Below are 27,224 nucleotides of genomic sequence, written 5' to 3'. Positions count from 1 at the left end.
TCTGCGGGTTCGGGTTTAGGGATGGTTTTTCACCCACGGTTTTTGGGTTCGGGGCCCCGAAACCAATCGGGTTTGGTTTCGGGTTTGGTTTTCCACCCGTGGATATCCAATGGATATCCAAAATAAATCATTTGGAATTAAAACTCATGTTTTATAATATACTAATAATAATTTGTTTACTTAGATTATTAAATTTATTTAAAGTTGACTCATGAAAATATTTATTATTTGTTGCCTCTTGTTTATACATGTGAATATGTGTATATATATCCGCGGGTTTCGGGTATCCATTCGGGTTTCGGGTATCCATTCGGGTTTCGGGTATCCGCGGGTTTGGTTTTGGTGATGGATTTCCACCCGAATCGGTTTTCGGGGCGGATTCGGGTTTCGATTTCGGGTTTCGGTTTTGGGTGCACGGAGACTCCACCCGATCCGAACCCGACCCGTTGCCATCCTTACGCACCCGAGCATGGCGAGCCCAGGAGGAACGAAACCCAGGGCTTGGCCGGGGGCTGCTTTAATGATCGTGCGGGCCGGGCTGGGGAGGGATTCCACGCAAACAAACACCGTCGGTTGCAGCCCACGGGCGCACTGTCCCAGCTGGTCCACGCAAACAAACGCACCCACGCTGTCCCTCGGTTCTCTGATTCTCTCCCGTTCAGGCCGTTCCCCTCGCCTAGTCGCGAGCGCTGTCTGGTGGAGCCGACTGGGCCGCCGCCGCCGCGCCGCCCTATTCCAGGTGCCTAGATCTCACCTTCGCCGGCGACGAGCACCCACTAGGTGCGGTTACCCCTTTTCATTCCTACTGTGGAAAACGGAGCTCCCAAACCCAAGCTATCTATATTCGGATCTGATCTGATCCAATTCCAAGTGCAGTATACATGTATTATGCCTACAAACTTCTTCTTCGTTTTGTTCTGCAAAATATATTGGATGTTTATGTGTACATCCATGTCCTCTACTGGGGTCCATCCCTCGTGATTAGTCTTAGCCAAAGAAAATTGAAATGTTTTTCTATGAACTGGCTTGTTAAATCTTATGAGTCGAAACATGAACTGTAAAAGTCTCGATAACAGTTGGTGTCTTTAGATATGCATATCATTGGCTATAATGATTTTATTTGAATATGGTATGGGGATTTTTCATTATGTGATGTTCATGGTGCATTTTCTAACTTGTATCTTAATTTATCTGCAGCTTGAAGGGGCTGGCAAAATGATCGGCGTAGGGAAGGCGAAGCAGTATGCCAACGTGCCTTGACAAGCCCCTCAGCCGTGGCAGGCAGGAGGTATGTGCTGTTGCCGCCTTGAATTCCCATTCGATCTGTGCACGCACTGCCTCCCTAGATTAGTCCTCGAGATGTCGATCTTTTTTTGTCATGCATCTCACTGCGATCCCTTCTAGTTCCTTGCTCCCACATAGGCTCGTATAATAGGAAGGCACTAGGGATGTAGCCTGTAATCTGTAGGAAAGTCTTGCAGCCTGCGGGAGCAGTGGTGTGAGATGTAGTTGCATTTTCACGGGACTTGTTTGATGGAATACTGTTGATCAGTTTTGTTCAAACAGTGGCAAGGTAACTGATCCGCAGAGCCTGACTTTTGTGAGAGATGCAAGAGATCTCTTAATTCTTCTGTGAATAGCATTGATTGTTGGGCCAGTCATAGATTTTTCACCTGAGAGATCTAGGTTATAAATTGATCTGTATATACCTCCTGTCATCCCAGCTGTTGAGTTTTTGACAGTTGTTCCAGAGAGTTCTTTCTTGGCAAAAGTTTGAAGCATTTGGTAGTTGCAGTAAAGAAGGACCATGGAGCAGTTCTCTCATCTCGTTCTAGGCACATAAACCATGTTAAGGCATGACCTGTCAGGTGGAAGAATGCTAGCAACATCTCTCTTTTTTCATTTTTCTGAGATATATATAAAAGAAGTTTTTGCATCTATATAGCCAGGGTAAGGGGTTGTCATTACCATAGTACTCTGGAAACAATAATTTATAGGAGTTTTGATTGCCATGTTGCATTTACACCGTGGCTCCTGATCCCTGGCGTCACATTATTATTCCTTCCCATGCATCTGAGGTTGTTTCACTTTCCACCAGAAGCTGATCTATCTGAATTGGCCCCTTTGGTGCTGTTACTCCCCTTTTTGGCTGTGGAACATAGATTGGAGGAGTCACGGTTGGTTCCTGTTTCATCTACTGCTCAAGTTTCGGGCATATGCTAGTAGAGGCTGCATCACTGTTTTGATCTTCTTCCTCCAGTTTGTCATTCGTTGTATAGATCAGAATTGGGTCCCATTGCAGTGGAAATAGAGCTGGTTCTGTATACCAAATGGTCACGAGCTTTTGTGGTTAGGGCTGAGCCGTAACCACGTAGGTGAGATACGTGAGAGGAGGGTGCGGCTGCTAGGTGCGGCCACTGGGAAAAGGGGGTGTGGGGACACAAGAAGGCAGAGGAGAATTACCCAAAGTCAGCTTAACATTTCATTCATTATCTCTACATTTGTAGGGGCAACAAAATTGACTCCTAAGACTCCTATTAGATTGATTCTTTATAGATAGAATCCATTCTAATTACAATTCAATCTGTCAAGCCTAAACTTTATGACACTGGGCCTGAGTGGTCTCACCCTTTTATTTCAACCAGCAACCTTAGATTTTCTTTCTTTTTTTGCTGGAATATGTTTTGCGGACCATAACATTTTTTTGTAGCATAAGGTTTACCGGTGACGGTCTTATTAACGGCCAGACATTAAATGCTTATTTCTTTATGGTGATGTTAAATTAGTTCCTGACAAATTTTGCAAATGAGAGGTCAAAGACCATGATAAGCTTTCCTGATATGCTTGGTGATCTCTAAATTTTCTAGGAAGTTTGATTTCTCTCATGGTCTTTTTCTTACCATACAGGCTTATTGTGTATTTTGCCTTTTGTAGGTCAGTTTGAGTGCATTTGCATTCTTGTTCTCTGAATTGGTTCAGTACAATCAGACTCAAGTTGACAACATTACTGAGCTGGAACGGAGGTAACTCTTTTGTGCACATACTTGTCTGATCTTGTTTGATGAATATGTATTGAAGTTGGTTGGTTATTTTCTACCATGTGCCTTCATTTCTCTTGCCTTGATTGATATGGGGACATGGGGTATAGCTTCTAGTGGTCACCCCATGCTACTAACTTATACCCAGATCAGATAAACTCTTTCAGTAAATTGATTTATAAATTCCTCTAGGCTACACCTGTTTGTTTTGTTTCATGCACAGGCTGGAGGATGCTGGTTATGCTGTTGGTGCAAGGGTGCTTGAACTACTCTGTCACAGGGAGAAGGTTTGATGCCAGTTTGTTTGCTTGGTTATATAATGAGCTTTGTAAAATACTGGAACAATTTTGATGCTCCATTTTTGCAAGATAATATGTTGTAGTCATATTTTCTTTTACAAAAATAGTTTTGCTTGGATAATTCTTTCTAGCTCAAAATCTAATATATATCATATATGAGTATCCAAGTACTGTACATTTAGCATAAAACATAGTTATGGGTTTTCTTGGACTAATAGAATAATAACAACTGTAGAGTCACTGCACCAGCTGTTTTCATTGAATTCTATAGGATAAAAGTTTCATCTGGTATAATATGTGCAATGATTTCAAGTACTCTCCATTTTTTTAAAAAAAAACATGATCTCCATGTTGTAATATATATTATTTGCTTTCTTGTCCTAGACCTTTTGTGTTTGAGGCAGTCATGTCTGGAAGATAATTAGATTTTTACTTCAGGGAAATAGACGAGAGACACGACTTCTGGGTATTTTATCATTCATCCACAGTACTGTTTGGAAAGTGTTGTTTGGAAAGGTATTATGTTCTTCCTGTGACTGTCTTTCTGATTCCTATTCATTCTCACAATTGGGTGATTACAATTTGTATTCATAAAGCTTTACTATCAGTGACTCCTATATTGTAAACTAACCAATGTCATGGACTAGATGACTGATGGACGCCCAAACCCAAGTGGCATGTAATGCCATGACAGCGGCTACACCGCATCAAGAAGTCTATTGACTAAGTCTCTTTTTTTAGTTTGTGCTTCTTTGTGATGGCAATATTGATCTTACATAGAGGCTGTAAGCCTAAAAACGGGAACCATTCAAGAGCATACCTAAAATGTAGCAAGTACCCAAAAAGGAACAGGAAACATTGAAACCAATAATACTATTCCCTGATTTGTTGTAAGCTGTCACATGGGCAATGCTATAGCAAACTGCCTGTGTATTGTTCATACTACAAAACATGTGAAAATCTCCTTGTATGATTGTAGATGACAACTTATCCTTCCCTTGCTTTATAGCTTGTCATGAGCTGTAGTGATGGCAATGTCTGTAGCCAATTGTAGCCTCTGTTGAGGAGCTTGGTGCTTATACCACTTTGTGCATGACGAGCACAACCACGCACTATGCCTCACACCCCTTTTAAATATTCCCAATATCTGGTTCCCCACTTTGTGCATGACTAGCACAACCACTCACTATGCCTCACACCCCTTTTAAATATTCCCAATATCTGGTTCCCTTTCCAAATACCATGGTTTCAAAAGCTTTGGTAGTACTCCCTCCGTCCCAAAATAAGTGCACTTCGACCATTTGAAATTCGTTCCAAAATAAGTGTGCACTTCTACCATTTGAAATTTGTCCCAAAATAAGTGCACTTATAGGTATGATTCACCTAATTATAGTAGTTTTTTTATTATTTTCTCTATTTCGAAAGTGCAACCGTTAAATGCTGAAATAGCTTTTGATAGGGGTAAATATGTAATGTTCAAGTAACATTGATCTTCTCCAAGAATCCTAGAAGTGCACTTTTTTTGGAACGGAAGGAGTATTCATTTAGTTACCCGCCTGGTGGTCGTTATATGGCTTAACCGGACTGATGCTGCCGTTTAACCAGTGGTCATACATTAACACTTAAATATTTATTAGGGCTGCCATTTTGGAACACTGCCAGGCATGCTCATTAGTACAGGCATCTCTAGGATAAGACTGGATCATTAAGTTTCATAGAATATTTTGAACAATGCTTACAGTGCTGTAGCATGCAAAGAGTACTCTTGGACTCATCTTAGAAGTTAATATGGGTGGTTGCATGTTTCTAAACACCTGCAGGATAATAGTTGTAATATATATATATTATATGTATTATTACAGGGTTGATATTTCTCTCAAGTCAGTTTGCTTAGGTTTGGTCTCCACATTTAAACTATGGCTCTGTGTTACATAAGAATTTTATACATCTCTTAATATGGTTGATGGTAGATGTTAACCTGTGATATTCTTGTCATCACTGGACTTTGTTTACACAATTATTTGTTGATTCTGATAGTTCTTTATTATGAACCAGGTGGCTGACTCACTTGAGAAGGGAACAGAACATGAGGATGAATACATGATCAGTGAAAAGGAGCTTCTTGTTAACCGGTTTGTGAACTTTTGTGTACTTCATAACGCACTTCTTTCTCTACAAGTCTAAAATGTGATATTCTTTCTGTTTGGACAGTTTCATTTCTGTGCCAAAAGACATGGGAGCATTCAACTGTGGAGCTTTTGTTGCGGGAATTGTAAAGGTAGAAATTCCAGTACTAGTGACTGCTGACTTTATCATTTTGTTGGAGCAATATATCAACATTACTTTCTAACTTTTTGTAGGGTGTATTAGATAATGCTGGCTTTCCTGCCGTAGTTACTGCACATTTTGTGCCAATTGAAGGCCAGCAAAGGCCAAGGACGACAATCCTGATAAAGTTTGCTGAAGAGGTAGAAGATTTATGTTCTTTTACAGCCTGGCTTAGAAAAATGAATAGAAAATTATAGTATTGCTAATTTAGGAATTTAAATTATCTCTGTTGTTCTTATTGGTGACAACAATTATACAAAAAATACCATGCATTATCATGAACTATGATGTTAGTCAACCACTTGTCATGTCACTAACTTGAATTCAGGCCACAATCTAGTATAGTATAGTTAACAAAAAAAAATACATAGAAACTTTTCATCCAATTAGTCAATTTAGAAGTCTAACATAATTTTCTTTCTGTCAGGCATGCAGGCTACTATATTAAACTTTGACTTAGTTAAGTCAAAATTATCATCTGTTTACAATAAGCTAATTTGTGTTACCTCCCTTGCTAAAGACATTTGATTTCAACAGTAAAGATTAAAGGAGCATTCCATGCATATTTATTTGTCAATGGTCCCCAGAAATTTTATCACATGCATTTTGTAATTGCATCTGTTTGTTTGACTATACTATTGAATAAGCTGATTTAAATATATTCTTTTCAGGTTTTACACAGAGAAGCAAGACTGGGCTGAGTTTTATGTATGTACACAAAACCTTTGACTAGCCTATTTGTAAGGTGAATCGTTACTGGATAGTTTGGTGATTTCTTGTGTTTGATTTATGTAATAGCAGTGTGGCTGAGAATAGAAGTGATGTAGGTGAGATTGCATGAGCTTCATCAGTCTTGTTGGAATTCGACCAAAACTGCTGTATTGATACTTTTCCTTACATTCACCTTGTATTAAAGGAGTCGTTTATCTCAGTTATATTTTTTCATCATTTGTAGCCTTGTAGTTTTTTGTTTTCTTTTTTAGTTTTTGATAAAGTTGTTACATTGTTACGAATGAACCGTGTTTTTCTCTCACAACAAATCAGTATAAGCACTATAAACTTCTTCCCTGGTCTTACAAATTCTCGAAAGAGCCATCCTGTTTCAAATAATTTATTTCTCTTGCCATCCTAAAATAGTATTAATATGTATATATCTCCAAATAAGTTCATACTATGAGAATATCTTTTTGTGAGTATTACAATTTGCGCTGATTTTGTCAATTTCACCGATCAAACAAAACGTCTGTACCGTTGAATCAAACTTGAGGTCAAACAATTATCTCACGGGTCCTCCAAGGCTCAAACTCCCCAAGCACTGTAGATCGAGAGGGTTCGAATTACAATCTTTGTTGATGAGTTCAATGAAGCACATGGACGCTTATCTCAGCCATACCGTAGAAAATTCTTTATTAAGTTTATAGTGCGCAGAGGCCCAATACCGATTTCCAACTTGGGCTATTCCAGTTCTGCAGAGTACAGTACTATGCAACTACGTTACAATTTTTATACTGACTAAAATAAAATATTCCATTCGATCAAAAAATCAGAAGTGATGCACGAAATTGGGCCAAACAAGAAAAGAGAGCCCAAAATAAGTGAGGAATAGCACAAGGTGGAAGGGCAGGAGCAAAAAGAGAGCAGCTTCGCTGAAATGGATCGAGAGTTGACCTGCCAGATCTAGAATTGAGTACTCCCTTCATCCAAAAAAAAAGAGCGAAATTTTTTTTACTTGTTTAACAGTTTGTTTTATTCCAAAATTTTATATAAATTATAAAATAAATAAATTATTATTAAAATATCTTTAATAATAAAATAAATCATAACAAAATATACGATGTTTATACAAAAATTTTGAAAAAAACGGATGGTCAAACAAAATATCTAAAAGTAAAAATCAACGCTCTTTTTGAGATGGAGAGAGTATGCTTCTACAAACAAGGAAAACTGAAAACAAACTACCGATTTCGCATAGGGTTTTTTTTTACTGAGGCCATTACAATCCTGCAAGTTTAGGGAAAATACCATTACTATTCGTCTATTCTAAAATATATCATTATAATTCTTCTTTAACTTGAATCGTGTCATTTTCTACGTATTCGACAGTATTGGGCCCACGCACAAGTGACTCAAGACTACTGTATTCTCGTATGTCCCAAAATACCCCAGCTTTATCTCCCTTTCTCCGCTCGCTGACGTGTGGGTCCCACGCATCAACTTCTTCTTCAACCTCCCGCCGGCGCACGATGTAGCCGAGCTCGCCGCCCTCGGCCTGGACGCCGTCCAGTCCCGTCCAGTCACGGAGGCCGTGCGCCATCCACCATCTCGTGCTCCATGGCCATCATGGTCGTCACCGGTCCATGGCGCAGATCGAGCATTGGCCACCATTGGAGGGCCGCGGGCTGCAGTACATCCAGCCGCCTGAGCACCTCCCTTCCCCGTCGCAGCCTCGCTCTCTGTGCCGGTCGCCGACCTCTTGTTCCCCACCACGGCCAACGTTGTCCGCGTCGCGTGCAAGGGCTGGGGCGCCTTCCACCACGTGGTCAGCCATGGCGTGCGTGAGGAGCTCCTCGATGCGGTGCGCGGCCAAATGCAGCGAGGCGGGAGGCGAGCTGCGACCACAGCGTTGGACCGTGGTGCGGGAGGCCGGGCTTGCGAGCGCGAGCGGCCGCCCAGGCCGAGGGCGGCGAGCTCGGCTTGCCCATGTCCAACAAGAGAACTGTGATAGCCCCAATAAAAAAAACCCTTTCGCATATTGTAGGGATAAGTCGAGAAAAGTTCACAACACGCACAATCACGAGAAAGTGAGAAACCCATCAAACTGTAACGCTATGATACATACACAGCACGAAGATTGGGCACATAAGATAGGCGATTTCCATTGATGACAACAAGAGGTTGACAGGGTTTGACAGACATTGCAGAATGCAGATTGCTACACCATTCCTTCCACACGACCACAAACTAAAGGCTACCGAGTAGCGACTGCGGCACCACCTATCCGGCCGGCAGCCTAGGCGCGCTCGCCACGGATGCGGCGGGCGAGCTGGATGTCCTTGGGCATGATGGTGACGCGCTTGGCGTGGATGGCGCAAAGGTTGGTGTCCTCGAAGAGCCCGACGAGGTAGGCCTCGGCGGCCTCCTGCAGCGCGGCGACGGCGGAGGACTGGAAGCGGAGGTCGGTCTTGAAGTCCTGCGCGATCTCGCGGACCAGGCGCTGGAACGGGAGCTTGCGGATAAGCAGCTCCGTGCTCTTCTGGTACTTGCGGATCTCGCGCAGCGCCACGGTGCCTGGGCGGAAGCGGTGCGGCTTCTTCACGCCGCCGGTCGCCGGGGCCGACTTCCGCGCCGCCTTGGTCGCCAGCTGCTTCCTCGGCGCCTTGCCGCCGGTGGACTTGCGCGCCGTCTGCTTCGTGCGGGCCATCGCGGGGGATTGGGCTGGGGAGAAGGGAGAGTGGTTGCTCGGGTGTTTGAAATGGAGACGGGGCTCTGGATTTGCTGCGGTGGGGGAGTGGGGCGAGAAGAGACGGTATAAAATAGGAAAAAGTCTACTCCACCCCCTCAACTATGAAAGTTGGTCTACATAACCCCCTCAACTATGAAACCGTCTGTTTTACCCCCTGAACTTTCCAAAACCGTCTAATTTACCCCCCGGGCGGTTTTTCAGGGCGGTTTTGCTACAGTAACAGCGGGTCTGCTACAGTGACAGCGGGTTTGCTACAGTACCGGTGTTTTGAATTTTCTTTTTTTTTGTTTATTTTCGTTGAAATTTTGAAAAATCATAGTAAATCATAGAAAAATCGTAAAATGAAAAATCTAATTTTATTGGACTTCACATGAGTAGATCTACACAGTGAATATATAATACGGTATGTTTTAGTACAAATTTTTTTTGTAGCTTTAGATTAATTGGAAAATCCAATTTTGTCTGTAATTAATTAGAATTTATCTATAACTAAGTTATACATAGTCCAATGAGTACGAAATTTTTACTATAGTTCAAGCATACAATAATTAGCGTACCATAAAAATTTCACCACAATTGGACCATAGAAGCTGCAGCTATGAATTATTCCAATTAATTACAGACAAAATTAGATTTTCCAATTAATCTAAAGCTACAAAAAAAATTTGTACTAAAACATACCGTATTATATATTCACTGTGTAGATCTACTCATGTGGAGTCCAATAAAATTAGATTTTTCATTTTACGATTTTTCTATGATTTACTATGATTTTTCAAAAATTCAACGAAAATAAACAAAAAAAAAAGAAAATTCAAAACACCGGTACTGTAGCAAACCCGCTGTCACTGTAGCAGACCCGCTGTTACTGTAGCAAAACCGCCCTGAAAAACCGCCTAGGGGGTAAATTAGACGGTTTTGGAAAGTTCAGGGGGTAAAACAGACGGTTTCATAGTTGAGGGGGTTATGTAGACCAACTTCCATAGTTGAGGGGGTGGAGTAGACTTTTTCCGTATAAAATAGGAGGCGGGCGGATTTGGCGCTCGGGGCGCGGAAAATTTTGGGGCACGGTGGGGAATGAGGTTGGACGGGCGCCGTCGGATCGCGTGGGAATGGAGGGCTCCGATTGATTTGGCAGGCTCTCATGCGGATCGCGATCCGTGGGTGGTGAATGGTAGCGAATGGCAGACCACCATCTGGCAGCTCCGCGTCGGATTGGTTTTGCTGGTTGTTCACGGCTGCATGCGGCCACACAGCGGGAACCTGGAACCTGAGTACACGTGCCTACAGTTTTTTTTTTTTTGAGGGGAGAGTACACGTGCTTACAGTATGCCGCGCTACCACTGGACCTAAACTGGAATCACAGATTAACTGTAATTTTGTGACACTGTTACAAAAAATGTAATTTCGTGACACTCCAACTTTTCATGTTCGTTTGGCCAGGCACCTTCGGGCTAGCTCCACGGTAGTACAATAGTAGAGGAGCCAACGCTAGACAAGCAACAAATTATGGTTTTCTTGGCTCCTAATTCATTTAAATCATTTTGATAAGAGAACGAGCTCGTGTGAACAATGATGTTATAGTGCGAAGTGTAGCTACTGCCTGAGGCACATGAAGTCTCGCCAAACACGCTCTTACTGTACTTACTGTTCCCTCCATTTTAAATCGTAAGTTGTTCGGATTTTTTCTAGACTAGTAGTCATGGCACGCACGTGTCTATAAAAATGATCATTCGTAAAGGAGGAATTACAATAAAAATTTTGAGAAATAATAATACATATTTGAGAGAATTCATATAATAGATAATAAGAATTCAGATAGAAATAATAATGTGTATTTGCCCCAGGAGTTGACTGCTCAATTCATATAATGGATGTGTACTTACAAACAAGAGTTGGTTGCTAACCACCAACACCATATTGACATTTATATCAAAATCTAACCCACAACTAAAAGGATAACTTTATTTTAAAAGAACCGGCATTTATCTTATGGTATATATGCTTCAAAATTTCAAATGACAGAATTATCAATTATTATAGGCCTATGTAGCAAACTGTATAACACATTGGATCATGAGTAGGCTAAGGAATCTTGTGAAATACTCAGATGTTTTACCATAATAATGGCTCTGCAACATAACCTGCTCTTCCCTTGCCACACGCACCAGCTCCAAGCTCAGTAACCCTATTAATTAGAACAATCCATATGAGCTAGCACAAGTGAAATTATAAAGCTTATTTTCACATCTTTAGTATGTTACCATAGGACTGAATGATCTTGCCATTGCCTTGGCCGTCAAGGTGTGAACTCAAGAGCTTGCTGTAGAATGGTTGGCAATGGTGCTGGAGATACTTGTAAGCGAGTGAACATTTAGTCATACAACAAAAACAACAACAACAACAAAGCCTTTAACATTTAGTCATGTTATGAAAAAATTATTAGAGGAGCAAGCATTTTCCTTATACAGTTGAGGTCAATATCCACAACCACCGTGTATTTTTTAAGACAAAAAAAATCAACACCGAAATGCATCCGAATACCTTGGCACCATTGGTGAGAGGAAGCCTACAAATGGCTACTTGGGCATAGCCTACTGTTAGAGTCACGCTCAAGATACTTTAATTTGGTACCAAATGGCTCAGTGCGTAAAGATATTTAGGAATGTCGAACGACGATGCTAACGAACGATTTGTTCTGTTAGATTAAGCATGAAAAGCAATTTTTATAAATAAAATAAAATCTATTAATAAATAGAACGATATATATATGTACTCACGGGTTTATTTTGTTAAGCACGTAACAGACGAGTAATAGCGCAGCAGCTTTATTTACTTTTCCTAGCGCGGCGTTCAGCGTACTCGCCTTGCTTTGCAATTATGCACCGTCTCATCTTCCGTCGTGGCTCTGCACCCCGGCGCTCCGTTTTGTCTGTGTCACTGTCCTTCACTCCCGTCGTTGTGTCGTTGCTCCCTCTCCCTCGTGCCTTTTCTCAGAGAGCGTCTTAATGGAAGTTGGCCTGGCTGTTGTGCCTCTGCTTATCTCTGCTTCTGCGGTCTCATCCTTGCCTGCCTTTGTTGTCCGCCTCTGTCTTGTCTCTGCCCGTTTCAGCAGAGCCGAGCACCCAACATGTCTGCGCCTGCTTGTGTGCCATCTCTATCGCGCAGGGGCGTCTATAAATGAGCACATGGTACTGCCTTCCCTGGCCATGTCATGTCCTATCACTTCCCTGTGCGCGCTGGCGTGCCGCTGCCGGCCACGCTATGTCGTGCCGCCATGTCTCTCCCTCGTCGTGTTTTATGTTGATGATGGCGCGCACACGGTCCAGTCCGCTCTCCCTCCCTCTGCTTGACTCGCGCCGACTAGCTGCTCCTTCGCCGCTCCTTCCATGCCCCGCTGCCGCCTAGGCGCCCCGCGAGAGCGCGCAAGCCTGCAGCGCCGCCCTCCTTGCTCCTTCACGGCTCCACAGCACGCCCGTGCCGCGCCCGAGAACTTGAAAGGTCCTAATATGGCTAAAGGGGGGTGAATAGCCTATTTAAAAATCTACAAATCGACTAGAGCAATTTGATTAGTATGACAAAAAGCTAAATGCAAATTTGCTCTAGCTCTACAAGGGTTGCAAGCCACCTATAGCTCTACAAGGGTTGTAAGCCACCTATCCCACAATTCTAGTTGCAAAGATAGCTAGACACACAACTTGCTATGATACTACTCACTAAGAGCTCTCAATCTTTCTACTCTAAAGAGCTCCACTAAGCAAACTTAAATAGCAAAGCAAGCTCTCAAATCTAATTACACTAAAGAGCTTTCTACAACTAGTTTGCAAGAATATAAACGAGTGAGTAGGATGGTTATACCGCCGTGTAGAAGAATGAATCAATCGCAAGATGAATATGAAACCAATCACTGGGAGAATATCAAATGGCAAGAGACAACCGATTTTTCTCCTGAGGTTCACGTGCTTGTCAACACGCTAGTCCCCGTTGTGTCGACCAACACTTGGTGGTTCGGCGGCTAAGAGGTGTTTTACAAACCTCGTCCACACGATTAGACATCGTAAGAACCTACCCACAAGTGAGGTAACTTAATGACACGAGCAATTTACTAGAGTTACCTTTCGGCACTCCACCGGGGAAGGTACAACTCCCCTCACAATCACCGGAGATGGCCACGAACAATCACCAACTCGTGCCGATCCTCCACCGCTGCACCAAGCCGTCTAGGTAGTGGCAATCACCAAGAGTAACAAGCGAAATCCGCAGCGCAACACGAATACCAAGTGCCTCTAGATGCAATCACTCAAGCAATGCACTTGAATTCTCTCCCAATCTCACAAAGATGATGGATCAATGATGGAGATGAGTGTGAGGGCTTTTGCTATGCTCATAAGGTTGCTATGTCAATGAAAATGTGCAAGAGAGTGAGCTTGAGCTGGCCATGGGGCTTAAATAGAAGCCCCCATGAAATAGAGCCATTGGGCTCCTCACTGCATTGAACACGGACCGACCGGACACTCCGGTCATATTGACCGGACGCTGGACCTCAGCGTCCGGTCGTGCGATGTGCGCCACGTGTCATCAGCTTCAAACATCGATCGCCCGATCTCAACGGTCAAGTGATGACCGGACGCTGGACCTCAGCATCCAGTCGTTTCTAGTAAGCTCCTAGAGACGCATTTCTTCGATCGGACACATCCGGTCGCACTTGACCGGACACAGCCAGCATTCGGTCAGTTGCCATGATTTCTTTGCAACTACGTCAGCTCTGACCAAATGCTGCCTTTCAGCGTCTGGTCAGTAAGAGGCCCAGCATCTGGTCGCATGATCGACGCCAGTTTATCACTACCATGCCTAACCGGACGCATCGGTCCCCCTGAGACCAGCGTCTGGTCAGTTGTAAAATAGTGAGACTAACCCTCTTTCATCTCTATCTCCTTCACCCTTGCTTAAATGTACCAACCACCAAGTGTATCACCTTGTGCATATGTGTTAGCATATTTTCACAAATATTTTTAAGGGTGTTAGCACTCCACTAGATCCTAAATGCATGTGCAATGAATTAGAGCATCTAGTGGCACTTTGATAACCGCATTTCGATACGAGTTTCACTCCTCTTAGTAGTATGACTATCTATCCTAAATGTGATCACACTCACTAAGTGTCTTGATCACTAAAACAAAATGGCTCCTACATTTTATACCTTTGCCTTGAGCCTTTAGTCTTTCTCCTTCTTCTTTTCCAAGTTCAAGCCTTTGATCATAACCATGCCATCACCATTGTCATAATCTTCGTCATTGCTTCATCACTTGGAGTAGTGCTACCAATCTCATGATCACTTTGATAAACTAGGTTAGCACTTAGGGGTTCATCAATTAACCAAAACTAAACTAGAGCTTTCAGCACTGCAGGCTACCGCCTCCCCCGACCAGCGCCCTCCTCATCGCGTACGTGTGCCACCACTGCGCAGTCACCCACGCACATGAGCTGCCTCCGCCTTCTAATTTTGCGTAGCTCGGGCAATCCCAATCCAATTCCTTGCACCTGTGGCTCACTTGGGAAACTAGCTAGACGCTCCAACCGTCTCTTCAGCGGGATCCACGGTGAGCCCCCGATGCTATCTTGCCACCTCCACCTTTCCTAGAGAGCGTAGGTCCACCAGAGTGCACGCGCCATTGCTGCCATGCATGTCTGCACGCAGGCAGACATGCTCCTACACGCCGCTGCCCTTGCCACGGGCCGTTGCGGTCCTATGTGGTCGCGCGGACCCTATGCTAGAACTGCACCGCACCGCTCGCGGCTGGCGTCCCACCGCCGTCGAGCATCTTCCGGCTCGGTTTGGCTATCGGTCAGCAAGCCTAGTGTCGTGCTCTGTTCCTGGGGAGGTCGGGTACCTAGGAAATGCGAAGACGAGTAACTTCGGGGTCCTAAATGCAAAACGTGTGACTGCAACAAATATTGTCAACAGTTGTAATGAGAATTTGAAAGACAACGAGGTCTCGTTTGCAAAATATACGTCCCGCAATGGGCCTCCCCTCTTGGTCTGGCCTGTTTCCACGCGTGGACCAATGGCCCACCCACGCTGGATCGGATTCCTGGCTTGAGTGGGCCGCTCGCGCCCCACCGCGCGTTGGGCCACGCTCGTCCACGCATGGGTCGGCCTGCTTGCGCTGGACAACGGTCCGTTTGCTGCTTGGGCCGCGCGCATGTCTGGGCAGTGTCGCGCTGCCGGCCTTGGTCCGTTTGTGCCTAGGGCGGTCGGGTGTCACTTCCGGCCTGGTACCGCCATTCTCCACTAGGCCAATTTGGGCTGCTAGTTCCTTCAGTTTTCTAAAATGTTTGACTAAATTAGTTTCGGGAATGGACTTGTGAAATCAATATAAATTTATGTAGTTATCCAAAAATTATAAAAACAATTTTGTTAGTCTCCTAAAATTATGATCTACCTGTTAATATATTTTGGGCACATAGCTTGATAATATTCTTGGAAGCTATATAATTAATTTAAGGTACTTAATATTGTTAAAAGGAGAACTTGTAGGAATTTTCGTGGTAAATTGGTAATAGTGTTGGATCTGAAATTTCTATAGTAGGTTCCAAGCAATATTAGGTACTCAGTGTAATTGTTATAGCTCTAGGATAATTAGTTTGCTAGATAGATAATGATGTCCTATGTCGAGTAAAGATTAAATTGATAGAACGGAATAAAGAAACAACTTGGGTTTGTATAACTAAAATAATTGTTGGGAAGTAACGCCTTATTCGACAACATGGATACGTAGACCATCGTTAGAGCTATCTCGTTAGCCTATGAGACGTAATCGGATTTCTAAGCATTTCGGCTGTCATCGATTATTTACATCTACGCATTTGCATCAATGCATATCATATAGGTATGATGATGGCTCAACGGATCAATTGAAGGATGATTGGGAATCCAAAGATGCTGTAATGATATTCTCTCTAGGAGATAATGCAATGGGTTTTCTATTCAGTTAATGGTAGATGATCTGAAGATGCAGATACTAACTTTTTAATATATGTTACCCAGGCAAGCCCAGGTGCATAACCCCTACTTCTCTGAAGTTTAAATTATATTTGTGCATTAAGTTTTAAGGAGTTGATTGAAACTCACTTGCATATATATATCTTTATCCTATGAGTCTTACTAGCATGACAGGATCATGTAGAATGCTATGCTACAGGACTCCGGTAGCAGTCGAGTGATTGGCTGTCACTCTCGAGATATAGAGAAATATATTACTGTATTATTATCACTTGGAAAATATAAATGGTGAAAATGATAAATGGTGACCGGGCAGGGATATGGTTTGGGTATTGGTGGGTGTAAGAGGTTGTGTCGTCGCGGATGCGGGGCATAGCTTGGTTACACTGCTCTCCCTGTCTGTGTCGGTTAAGGACCGATCGTTGTAATGGACGCTAGGCAAGTAATTGTGTATGGGCGCTTAGAAGACTTATTGCTCTCTTGTCATGGATCCGGCTCTTTCTGGACCGACTGTCTTGGTGGTTTTTGGGTTAGGAGGTCCTTGCACCGCACTGAGTCCGAGACTTAGGGGCAGTGGCTTAGACACCTAGGACAGGAGGGTGATGGGTTGGTCCTGCTTATGCTTGGGGTACAAGCGGGGCGTGTGTTTTTGGGGTACCCAGTTGGGGACATTGATTCATGAATCATCGCTGAGTTGGTACGACTTGTCTTACCTCTAGCACCATAGTAAGAACTGAAAGATGAAATGTCGAGTTCATAAACCCGGGGTCCTTCACAGACTGGCTTCCCAAATAAAGGCTCGGCCCAGCAGTCAATGTTGTAAACAATGAGCAACTCATGGGCCAGCCCGAGTATCCAAACAACAGGCCAACAGGGCGATCCAATCACCGACCGGAAAGGTCCGGCTGAGGAGGAGAGGCACCTATTTTCTGACTCCGGCCCACCTCTCTGACCAGAGCGCTCACTTCGGTCTCTGGCCTGCCTCTAGATGGCCTCTCCAACCGAAAGGCCTAGCCAAAACACTACTTCCGACTCCGACCCAATGTCTTTGACCGGGGTACGCAAAAACCTACTCACTGCTCTTCTCCGACCGACACAATCAAAGCCGACTGGGACCAACCAACCGGGGGCGCCCGCTCGGAAAGGACCAGGGAATGAATGGAGAAAGCAAGGTAAGGCGCACAAGTCAAACCACGATACCGGAACTGTACCCTGTACACCTACAAAAATAGTACTCTACAACCTCCCTAACACACAGTGTTGTAGGCGCCAACATTTCTCCCTACAGTATTGTGGGCGCCATTAACTCCCATACGGTAAGGCTCCCCCATATGCCTCTAGGCATCGATAGTGTTGTGGGCACCGATATTTACCATACCGAGTGAACATGACGAAACTCCTCACATGCCTCTAGACATCAATAGTATAGTAGGTACCGACATCTGCCATACCTGAACAAAATGATGGAACCTCCCACATGCATCTGACATCCAACAGTGTTGTGGATGCCTACCATCATCCTGTACCCGCCGGCGTGGGCAACAAGGCTTAGAAGCATACATACTCTCTTTGTCTCACTTGTAAGGTCATCCCCTTCATCTATAAAAGGGGATGCGCCATCTCCCAAATAGGACAGGTTCATCCAAGCTCTCAAAGTCATTCCAAATTTATTAGATCAATCAAGTTCACTAAAACATAACCACAGAACTGCCAGGTTCGAACCACAAGCACACGCTTGAACACTTAGTTCGTAGCAGAGCTCCTGTCACTCTTGGCCCTTCCGACCGGAGCCTGACCGGACCTCTTGTACCCCACATCTTTCTCCTTCTCGTTTGTAACCCAACTGCAAACTTTAAGCACCTGGCTCAGGAATAAAGTCACCGACCGACTCAAACTAGACGTAGGGCACGTTGCCTGAACCAGTATAAACCCTCTGTCATTGAGTGTTAGGCCACCTCTGATCACAACGTATGGCAAAACTACAAATATTTACTTGTTGGTCACTTTCTGCACCGACATAAAAGATGGAGAAAAGGAAATCTGATTACTTACTGTAACACCTCGGTGTTAAGCATGCATTAACATTTTGCAAATCATGAGCATAATCATTATTATGCATTCATAAGCATGACATGAAATATAGGATTGAAACATATGTGTTGCATAGTTTTATTTTGATAGATTGGATGCTATATTTCTTTTGCCATGTGTGAACCTTAATTGATCACTTAGACAACTTAGAAGTAATTAGAATGCAATTTGGAGCAAAATGTATATTCAAAGTTTTCTCAAATTTTGCTTTAAAAATAATCTTCTAAAATAGGGTTTTTGATTTAAATTAACTTTAAATCTATAGTTCAAAATCTAATTGGATTTTGGCCTTACTCTTTTTGGCAAAGTTGTAGAGCTTGAAAAATGGAGCAACTCTTGTTTTTACACCAAATCTTGAAAATGCTTTTAAGTTGCTCAAAATGATGAATTTGGGGATGTTTGAATTTAAATTTAAAAAAAAGAGAAGGGAGCCCGGCTTAGCGGGCCGCGCCCTCGCTTCTCGGCCCACGGCCGAAGCCAGCCCGGCCTGCCTCCGCGCCCACCGCTCGCTCGCCCATGCCAGCTCACGCGCAGAGGACGACCGCCATGTGGCCGCCGCTCACCGGCAACGGCGTACGGGTGGCACCTCAGCTCGTCGTCGGAGTTAGCTCGCCCGGTCACCACAGCTCACGGCTAGCAGGGACGTCGTGCCTCGAGCACCGCCTCCACCTCGCGCACCCTGTGCTCACGTCGGTTCACCTTGGTAAGCCTTCACCGCCCATGAATCGCTCACCGGAGTGAGCTCCTCCTCGCCGGAGTGCTCTGCTCCGTGGACTCCCCCTCTCCGCTCCACCTCTCTCCCTCTTTCCACGCGCACCAGCACCACACTGACACAGTAGAGCTCGCCAGCCATTCCCCACGCCACATCTTGGCCGGAGATGGCCGACCGGCGTCGGGCCGCGCCACCGCGCCGCCATGGACGCCGGTGAGCTTGCTCCCGAGCTCCACTGGCCACGGTAGATGTACCATTAGGTTCGCCTTGTCGCGGGGTAGCCTCCGGTGGTGACCTCCCCTACCATAGTGACTAACCGGTGGGGCCAGGGGCCCACTGTCAGCCACTGGGGTGCACGTCTGTGTGTTCAGATCCGGGTGGATCTAGCAATTTTGAACCGGGATTTTCAGAAGGAATAAAAGAAATGATTTACAGATTTTGTTTAAATGCTTTGGAAATTCATAAATTGAAAAATATTGCTCCAAATTTGATGAAACAAATTTTGCTAGGTTCTTGTGACTAGATCTATCTATTAAAAATATTGCATGTGGTTTTTGTGATACTTGTGTATAGGGTTTTATTTAATTCTTGTATTTGCTATTTTCTTGGAAAATGCTTAATAAATAGAATATACATCAGAAAAATATGATTCCAATTTGGTTGATCTATTCTTGAGATGTACTTTGTAGGAAAAATATATGTCATGCATGTTCTGTAGAGAAATATTGATGTGTAGTTCAAGTGCCTTTAATTGATGATTTTTGTTATTTTAATAGAGAGCAAAAATTTTATAAAACATGTGTATGATAATTTTTGTGCAGTGATTTTTTACTGTGTAGAACATAGGAAAAATATTAAATCTGTGGTTTGATACTTTTCCTAATACAAAGTATTTTCGTGCTCATATTTATGCCATAACTTGTCATTTTTGTGTAGGCTATTTTACTTATCCAAATGCCATGAAAATTTTATGGTAGTCTACTTAGAGTAGTACTATGCTATTGTAATTTTCTCAGATTTTTATGAGCACCAGAAATATATGTTGCTGTTGTAGCCCTAGTTTAAAATGAAATAAAATAATCTTCTTTAATGCATGTTTAGTTAATAATGTTTGCTTTGGTGTATCTTTGAAGCATCTTAGCTTGCTGTGGTGACTTGGCATGTTAGTACAGTGGTTGTAGTAGTAGTATAGTAGTATATGTTCTTGGATGATGTTGGCTACCTTGTAGAAGAGCTTTACTTCTACTATGTCCAATAAAGTTAAACATGTTCATCTACATTTCATGCATCATGATCATTACATGTCATCTCTCCGATGCACCTATGCATGAGCACTTATACATCTACATCATATAGGATCACAGGAGGAGTTGTTAGTAGCAGTTCAGGAAGAGCAGACCGGGATAGATCCATAAAAAGTCTAGGCACAGGAGGTGCTAGAGGAAGAGGAGCAAGGAGAGGACTTGCCCGAGTACGTGGATCATCAACCTAGTTCGTTCGAATGAGGCAAGCCTCAGAGCATTCTAAGTCTCCTACTTTATAAAAGCAATTCTTTCTATATATGAGTTTATATATTGTTGCATTAAGTTGTAGGAGTTGATTGAAACCGTTGATGCATTTATTACTATCATTGCCTACCTTATTACCTTTTTACCCTGTTAGGTCGGGATCAAATAACTGCTTAGCCTTTCTTAGACCAGTAGCGATCGGTGATTTCCGGTCACCTACATTTATAGGTGGTTACTAGAAGAATTTAGCTATGGAAAGAATGATATCCTAGACTTAACCATGTGTGATGGATAATTGGAGACCGGATGGAGAAGTTGGAGGCAACCAGACAGGGTTCTGGGGTGCTGTTAGTTTTCCATCTGTGTCGATTAAGGACCGATCGTTGCTCGTCCCTCTTGTCATGTTGAACGTATGCCTCACATTTAGCAGGCCAAATAAAGTACCTTTCGACCGTAAAGCTAGTGACACTATTCGAGCTGGGATAAACTCAGATTGGAAGACTCATGCTGAAGGGGGTATGACGGGGACACGAAGAGTGAGCCTAAGGTGCGTCCTAGTTGTCGAGCGGTCCCTGTGTAGTGCGGTCCATGACTGTTATCCCGTGGCTACTTGAAAAGTGTCATTAGTGATCTGTAGCTCACTTGATCGGTGAGTGTGGTTTGTATGAGGAATAAATCACTAGCTGGTTAGGAATCGATTTGAATTGCCATCGCTCCTAGATAGTGAGCACTTGACTCGAGCTACAGCATCGTAGTAATTATGATAGAACACTGATGGTTATCTAGATGGTATGGGATATGCTAAATCTAAGTTGGTAACTGGATGTTATTGGTTAATCAAGTGAGTGCTATAGTATAGGTGCTTACCTAAATGGATAGGTCATAATAAAGATGATGCAAAGTACTTAAAATGGTTTCTTCATGATAGCTTATGCTTTTCGCAAACAAGTCAGCTTGTCCACTAAAGAAAGCCTTGCATAATCCTTGGCGTCACTTTATTTTGGTTTAAGATGGGTAAGTCTAGCTGAGTACCTTCTCGTACTCAGGGTGTTGTTCCCATTATTGTTGTAGATGGTCAAATGTACTACGGTTATTGCATTAACTGCCTGTACCCAGCGATGGGTGACAACTAGGACCAAGGGCAATGGTCACTCCATATCTCTCATCTGATGCTTTTGTTGGAGATGACTACCTACTGGCACTGTATCTGAACCAAAAGTGTGTGTGTGGCTTTAAAACTATTTGCTTCCGCTATTTCAGTTTGAACTTGGGTTGTAATAACTTTATGTTCTAAACTCCATTGTATCCAATTGTCATTGCAAACTTTATGTAACATGGGACGGTGATTGCTAAACTTGTACGATCTTGGTTTGTGTGTCGATTGGTTTGAAATCCTTCATGGTTTCACGGACTACCGGGTTATACAGGCTTAAGTTTGCTAAATTATCTGCTTCAGCGGAAGATTTCCTTACTTAATCTCATATAATTGGTTGGTTCTGTTACAGCTAGCATCAGAGCAAGGTTTAGTAGGTTACTGTTCCCATGAGTATTTAAAACCAAAATTATGTTTAAAACTGAGTTTTAAAACTTAATAGTGTGCCAGTGGTCATATCATGTATGCCCAGTTAAGGACTCTAGGTGGCTTATTTAAGTACTGACTTGGGGGTCTTTGCATCATATTTCTATTTCGTTGCTCATACGGCGTGCTATTGTATGAGTGCCATTCACTTGAGTGGTAATGTATGGATCCATTGCCTCTACGCCTTGGTAAGTGAGAGTTATGAGAGCATGATCGGATACACTGTCAATCTAGGGAAGTGCTTATATGATGCCGGGTTATTTACATGCCATACGCGTGTTTGTATGAAGGTATCCAATGTGTGGGGAATTCTGTCCTGTGGTGACGATGCCGTCGATAGGACGATGGTTCGAGTAGTTGCTACCGTTGTACACGTATTTGGGGATGCGTGTAGAGCGAGTAGAATACTTTACTGCTTTCGTGCATATTTTTTATACTATCAGGGTTTGGGCTGAAGTGGATCTTTTGCAGGTACATAACAGCGCTATCGTGTAGTACGTATTAGCTACGTTTATGAGAGACCATTGTATGCCACTATCTATGCCGCTAGCAATTGTTATTTTTCCTAGGTTTGTGAGAACGTGCGGAACGTGCATGCATCATGTTGTTACATATCATTCATGGCATTGTTCCTCCCCTTATAAGTTGATTATCTCATTTTAATAAAAATGACAACTTAACCTTGTTCTCACGTGAGTAATAAAACAAAATTTGCTATAGATGGCACGCACAAAGCAGACTGCTCGCAAGTACACCGGAGGCAAAGCTCCCCGCCATCAGCTTGCTCCACATACCCGTCAGCACCACATGTTTCTTGGAGAGTTTGGGATGCCTACACTCTTGTGGAGAGTGCTCAGCTATGTAGGCTATCCTGATGGAATGGAGCCCCGCTATTTGTGGACAAATGAGCAGTTGGGGGAAGGTCTCTTGGTTACTGTGGAGGCTGTTGTTTGTCCCCGAGGTGACGGTTCTGAGTGGACTAGTTGGCGTTATGAGTCAACTGGCAGGACCGCTAAAGAAGCAGCTGACAGGGCAGCCTTTGGGATACTAAGGGATATCATGGATCATTTTCCTCAGGAGTTGGCAGCCGCTATAGTTGGAGTCTTTCCGAGGGGCAACCCCTCCACTGACTCGTGGCAGCAAGCAAGAGGAAGATCTTTGGAGATTGGTGCAGCAGAAGGACAGAATAGTGATAACCCTGCTATGAGCGCCATGTTCATAGTGATGAAGGCTTTCGATGGAGTAGAAGGTAGCCTAAGACATGTGTCTGGTGCTCTTGGTCAGGCCCGCGATGACCAACGTCAGCTTCAGAGGGATCACGACACAGAGATTGAGAGGCTTAATGCAGAGATGGCTTAGTCGACTCGTCTGAGGGATCAGGCGACCTAGAGGACTGGAGTCTATGAGGGAGACGTATGTGCATTGAGAGAGCAAGTTGAGCGTCTGACCACCACCAATAGGAACGTTGAGCGCATGTTGATCCATGTGCTCCACCAAAGGAATGAAGCCTGGTCTGCAGAAGATGTTCTGAGAGCTCGATAGGTTGAGCTGGAGCAGCAGCTGGCCAATGCAGAAGAGTACAACGATAACCTACATGAGAAGGTTCATCAGCTGAATAACCAGCTCCACCCTTACGTTCCTCCTGGAGCAGCAGAGATGGATCTAGATGAGGACGAGGATCCCAAAGAGCCTGAGGCATCAGCTAATGATGACAACGATGATGTGGATAGTGACAATGTCGACATCTTCGACTTAGACAGCGACCACGATGAGTAGGCTAGTAGTTGTTACGCTAGCTACTAGGGTTTCGTTTGCGATGACCTTTTGCATGGTTGGCATGTCTAGCATGTAATAATGAGTAGAAAGACTAAGACCTTGATGTAATGTTGGGAAACTTGGATGTGTTTGTGGTGATATCTAAACATCAAAAGTCCAGTGTATGTATGCTGGCAATTTGGTTGTAATGGACGCAATGTGTGCGCTTAAGTAATCTAATTAGTGATGTTGTGTTAATTGGAATGACTTATTGTGCCCCTGTTTTATTGTATGAATTTATTATCTCCAGTGAATTCAGTACGGCATAATTTTTCATTCACCTGCAATTTCTACAACATTGCCTAATAATTACTGTTGCTAAAATATGCAGATGTCGAACACTCGTTGTACCATGTATGATGCTACTAAGGCAGGTGGTAGTGCCCCTGGGAATGAGAACCGTGACCCACCACCACCTCCTCCTCCACCGTACACTGCGGAACAGTTCTTCGCATAGTTCCTTAGAAGTCAACGCAACATGGAGAGTATGCAGCAGAACATGGAAGCTACATTGCGCCACATTACTGACAACACCCACCGTGGGTTAAACCTAGGTGGACATGAAGCGAATCAGTATAGCAATTTCAAGGACTTTATGGACACCAGACCACCAATTTTCAAAGAAGCGGCAGAGCCATTCGATGCAGAAGAGTGGATAAATACCATAGAAGATAAGTTTCGTGTTCTAAGGATGACAGAAGTGTTGAAGACTGAGTATGCAGCTCATCAGCTACAAGGCCCTGCAAGAATGTGGTGGAAGCACCACCGCACCAATTTCCCCCCAATGCCCACATTACTTGGAGGGAATTCACTGAGGCTTTTCGTGGAGTTTACATTCCACCTGGTTTGACAAAAATGAAGTTTGGAGAATTTCTAGCATAGAATCAAGGCACCAAGACTGTGACATAGTATCTACATGCATTCAACAATCTAAGTCGCTATGCCTCTAACATGGTGAATACCGATACCAAAAAGATCGCTAGTTTCAAGAGAGGTCTAAATCCTAAGATGATGAAGCACGTGGGTACCAACATGAGAACTAGTTTCAATGACTTTGTTAGTGACTGCTTAAAGCAAGAAAAGAACAACAATGTATATGCTACATCCAAGACTCGCAAGAGGGCTTTTGAGTCAGGTCCATCCTAGACAAGGGCCCCGATGGCAAATCGTTCTGCGTATCATCCGCCTGCCCCTGGTGCAAGGTTCAGGCCACTCCAGCGGAGGAATCAGAATGCTCAGCAACCTCAGAGGAATCAGAAGCCATTCAAGATGGTGGTGCCACAAGCCAAGACCGGACAAGGTAGTTCATCTGGAGCTGCTACTCAAGTAAGAGGACCGTGTTTCAACTGCAATCAACCTGGGCACTTTGCGAAGTTTTGCCCATATCCCAAGAAGCAGCAAAATCAGTACCAAGCTCGTGTGCACCACACCACCATTGATGACATCCCGAAAGGAGAGCCCGTGACAACCGGTATGTTTTCTATCAACAATCATCCTGCAGTCATTTTGTTTGATTCTGGATCATCTCATTCATTCATAAGTCAAGCATTTGCAAGAAAGTATGAGCAAAAGATAGTTGAATTGGAATGTGCTTATCGGATAAGTTCAGCTGGGGCTGATCTGTTAACTAATTAGATAATCCAGGGGGTAACCCTAAGTATAGCAGATAGGCAGTATAAGCTTAACTTGATAGTTATGCTAGGGCTAGTTCTGGATGTGATTATGGGAATGAATTGGATGAATAAGATGGGAGTAGTAATTGATGTTGGGGGAAGAAGCATTTCTCTCAAGGAACCTGTTGGAGAAGGTACATTTCAAGTAACCTTACCTCAGAGAATAGATCTGGCCAGTACAACTTGTGCAGTCCAAACTACTCCTCTAGCCAAGATTCTAGTAGTGTGCGAGTTTCTGGACGTGTTTCTAGATGAGTTACCCGGTCTTCCACCGGACAGAGATGTTGAGTTTGCCATTGAGTTAATCCCTGGAACCCCACCGATCTCAAGAAGGCCTTATCGGATGCCTCCAAATGAATTAACCGAGTTAAAGAAACAACTCCAAGATCTGTTGACTAAGGGTTTAATTCGTCCAAGTTCATCAGAATGGGGATGTCCCGCACTGTTCGTAAAGAAGAAGAAGGATAACTCCTTACGGATGTGCGTGGACTACCGGCCACTGAATGCGGTGACAATTAAAAACAAGTATCCTCTACCTCGGATTGATATCTTATTTGATCAATTGTCAAAAGCCAAGGTGTTCTCCAAGATAGATTTGAGATCAGGGTACCATCAGATCAAGATTAGACCACAAGATATACCCAAGACCGCGTTCTCCACCAGATATGGTTTGTACGAGTATCTTGTCATGTCCTTTGGTTTGACAAATGCTCCTGCATACTTTATGTATCTGATGAATTTGGTCTTTATGTCAGAGTTGGATAAGCTCGTGATTGTGTTCATTGATGACATTCCAGTATACTCAGAGAATGAATAGGATCATGCAGAGCATCTAAGAATTGTCTTGACTAGACTTAGAGATCACCAGCTGTATGATAAGTTTAGTAAATGTGAGTTCTGGCTGAAGACAGTTCCTTTTCTCGGTCATGTGTTATCTGAGAATGGAATCTCAGTGGATCCTAGTAAGGTACAAGAGGTTATGGATTGGAAGGCACCAAGCATAGTTCATGAGGTTCAGAGTTTTCTTGGATTAGCCAGTTACTATCGTCGTTTTATACTAGACTTCTCGAAGATTACCAAGCCAATGACAAGTTTGCTATAGAAGGATCATAAGTTCGTTTGGACAGAGGAGTGTGAGGCAGCTTTCTGCACCTTGTGGAATTTGCTAACCACTGCTCCTGTTCTGGCGCAACCAGATATAGAGAAGCCATTTGATGTGTTTTGCAATGCATCAAAGAATGGTTTAGGATGTGTTCTAATGCAAGATGGAAGGGTCATTGCTTATGCCTCACGTTAGTTGAGGAAGCATGAGGTTAACTATCCTACGCATGATTTAGAGCTTGCGGCCATTGTGCATGCTCTAAAGATTTGGAGACACTACTTGCTTGGGAATGTGTGCAATATCTTTATAGATCATAAGAGTCTCAAGTACATATTTACTCAGTCTGAGTTGCATATGCGACAGAGAAAATGGTTAGAGCTGATAAAGGATTATAATCTGAATGTGCACTATAATCTAGGAAAGGCAAATGTAGTAGCATATGCCTTAAGTAGGAAGTCACATTCTCTTGCTGTGCAACCGTTGTTTGAAGATGGGTTCAATTTGTTGCATCCTGCTATGTTGCATAATATCTAGGTTAGTTGTACCTTGGAGAGCAAGATCATTGAGGGTCAGAAAATAGAAAACAGATAAGGGAATATTCCATATCAAGGAG

The 27,224-nt window shown here is 43.5% G+C and overlaps 1 protein-coding gene and 1 pseudogene across 1 annotated transcript; one reads left to right on the top strand and one right to left on the bottom strand.

The window, feature by feature from the left end:
- The first annotated feature begins 1,215 nt into the window (after window positions 1-1,215).
- On the top strand, window positions 1,216-6,747 carry LOC136519623 (uncharacterized; annotated as a pseudogene).
- A 1,782-nt stretch (window positions 6,748-8,529) lies between these two features.
- Window positions 8,530-9,086, bottom strand: LOC136519632 (histone H3.2). The gene has a single exon (XM_066513021.1). It carries the CDS (start codon window positions 9,084-9,086, stop codon window positions 8,676-8,678), a length of 411 nt encoding a protein of 136 aa, XP_066369118.1. The 3' UTR covers window positions 8,530-8,675.
- Between the last annotated feature and the right edge of the window lie 18,138 nt (window positions 9,087-27,224).

The sequence above is a fragment of the Miscanthus floridulus genome, chromosome 18 (assembly GCF_019320115.1).
Source record: "Miscanthus floridulus cultivar M001 chromosome 18, ASM1932011v1, whole genome shotgun sequence".
Taxonomy (NCBI): Eukaryota; Viridiplantae; Streptophyta; class Magnoliopsida; order Poales; family Poaceae; genus Miscanthus; species Miscanthus floridulus.
The sequence above is the reverse complement of the archived record's forward strand: the minus strand, read 5'-3'. Positions and strand labels throughout refer to the sequence as shown.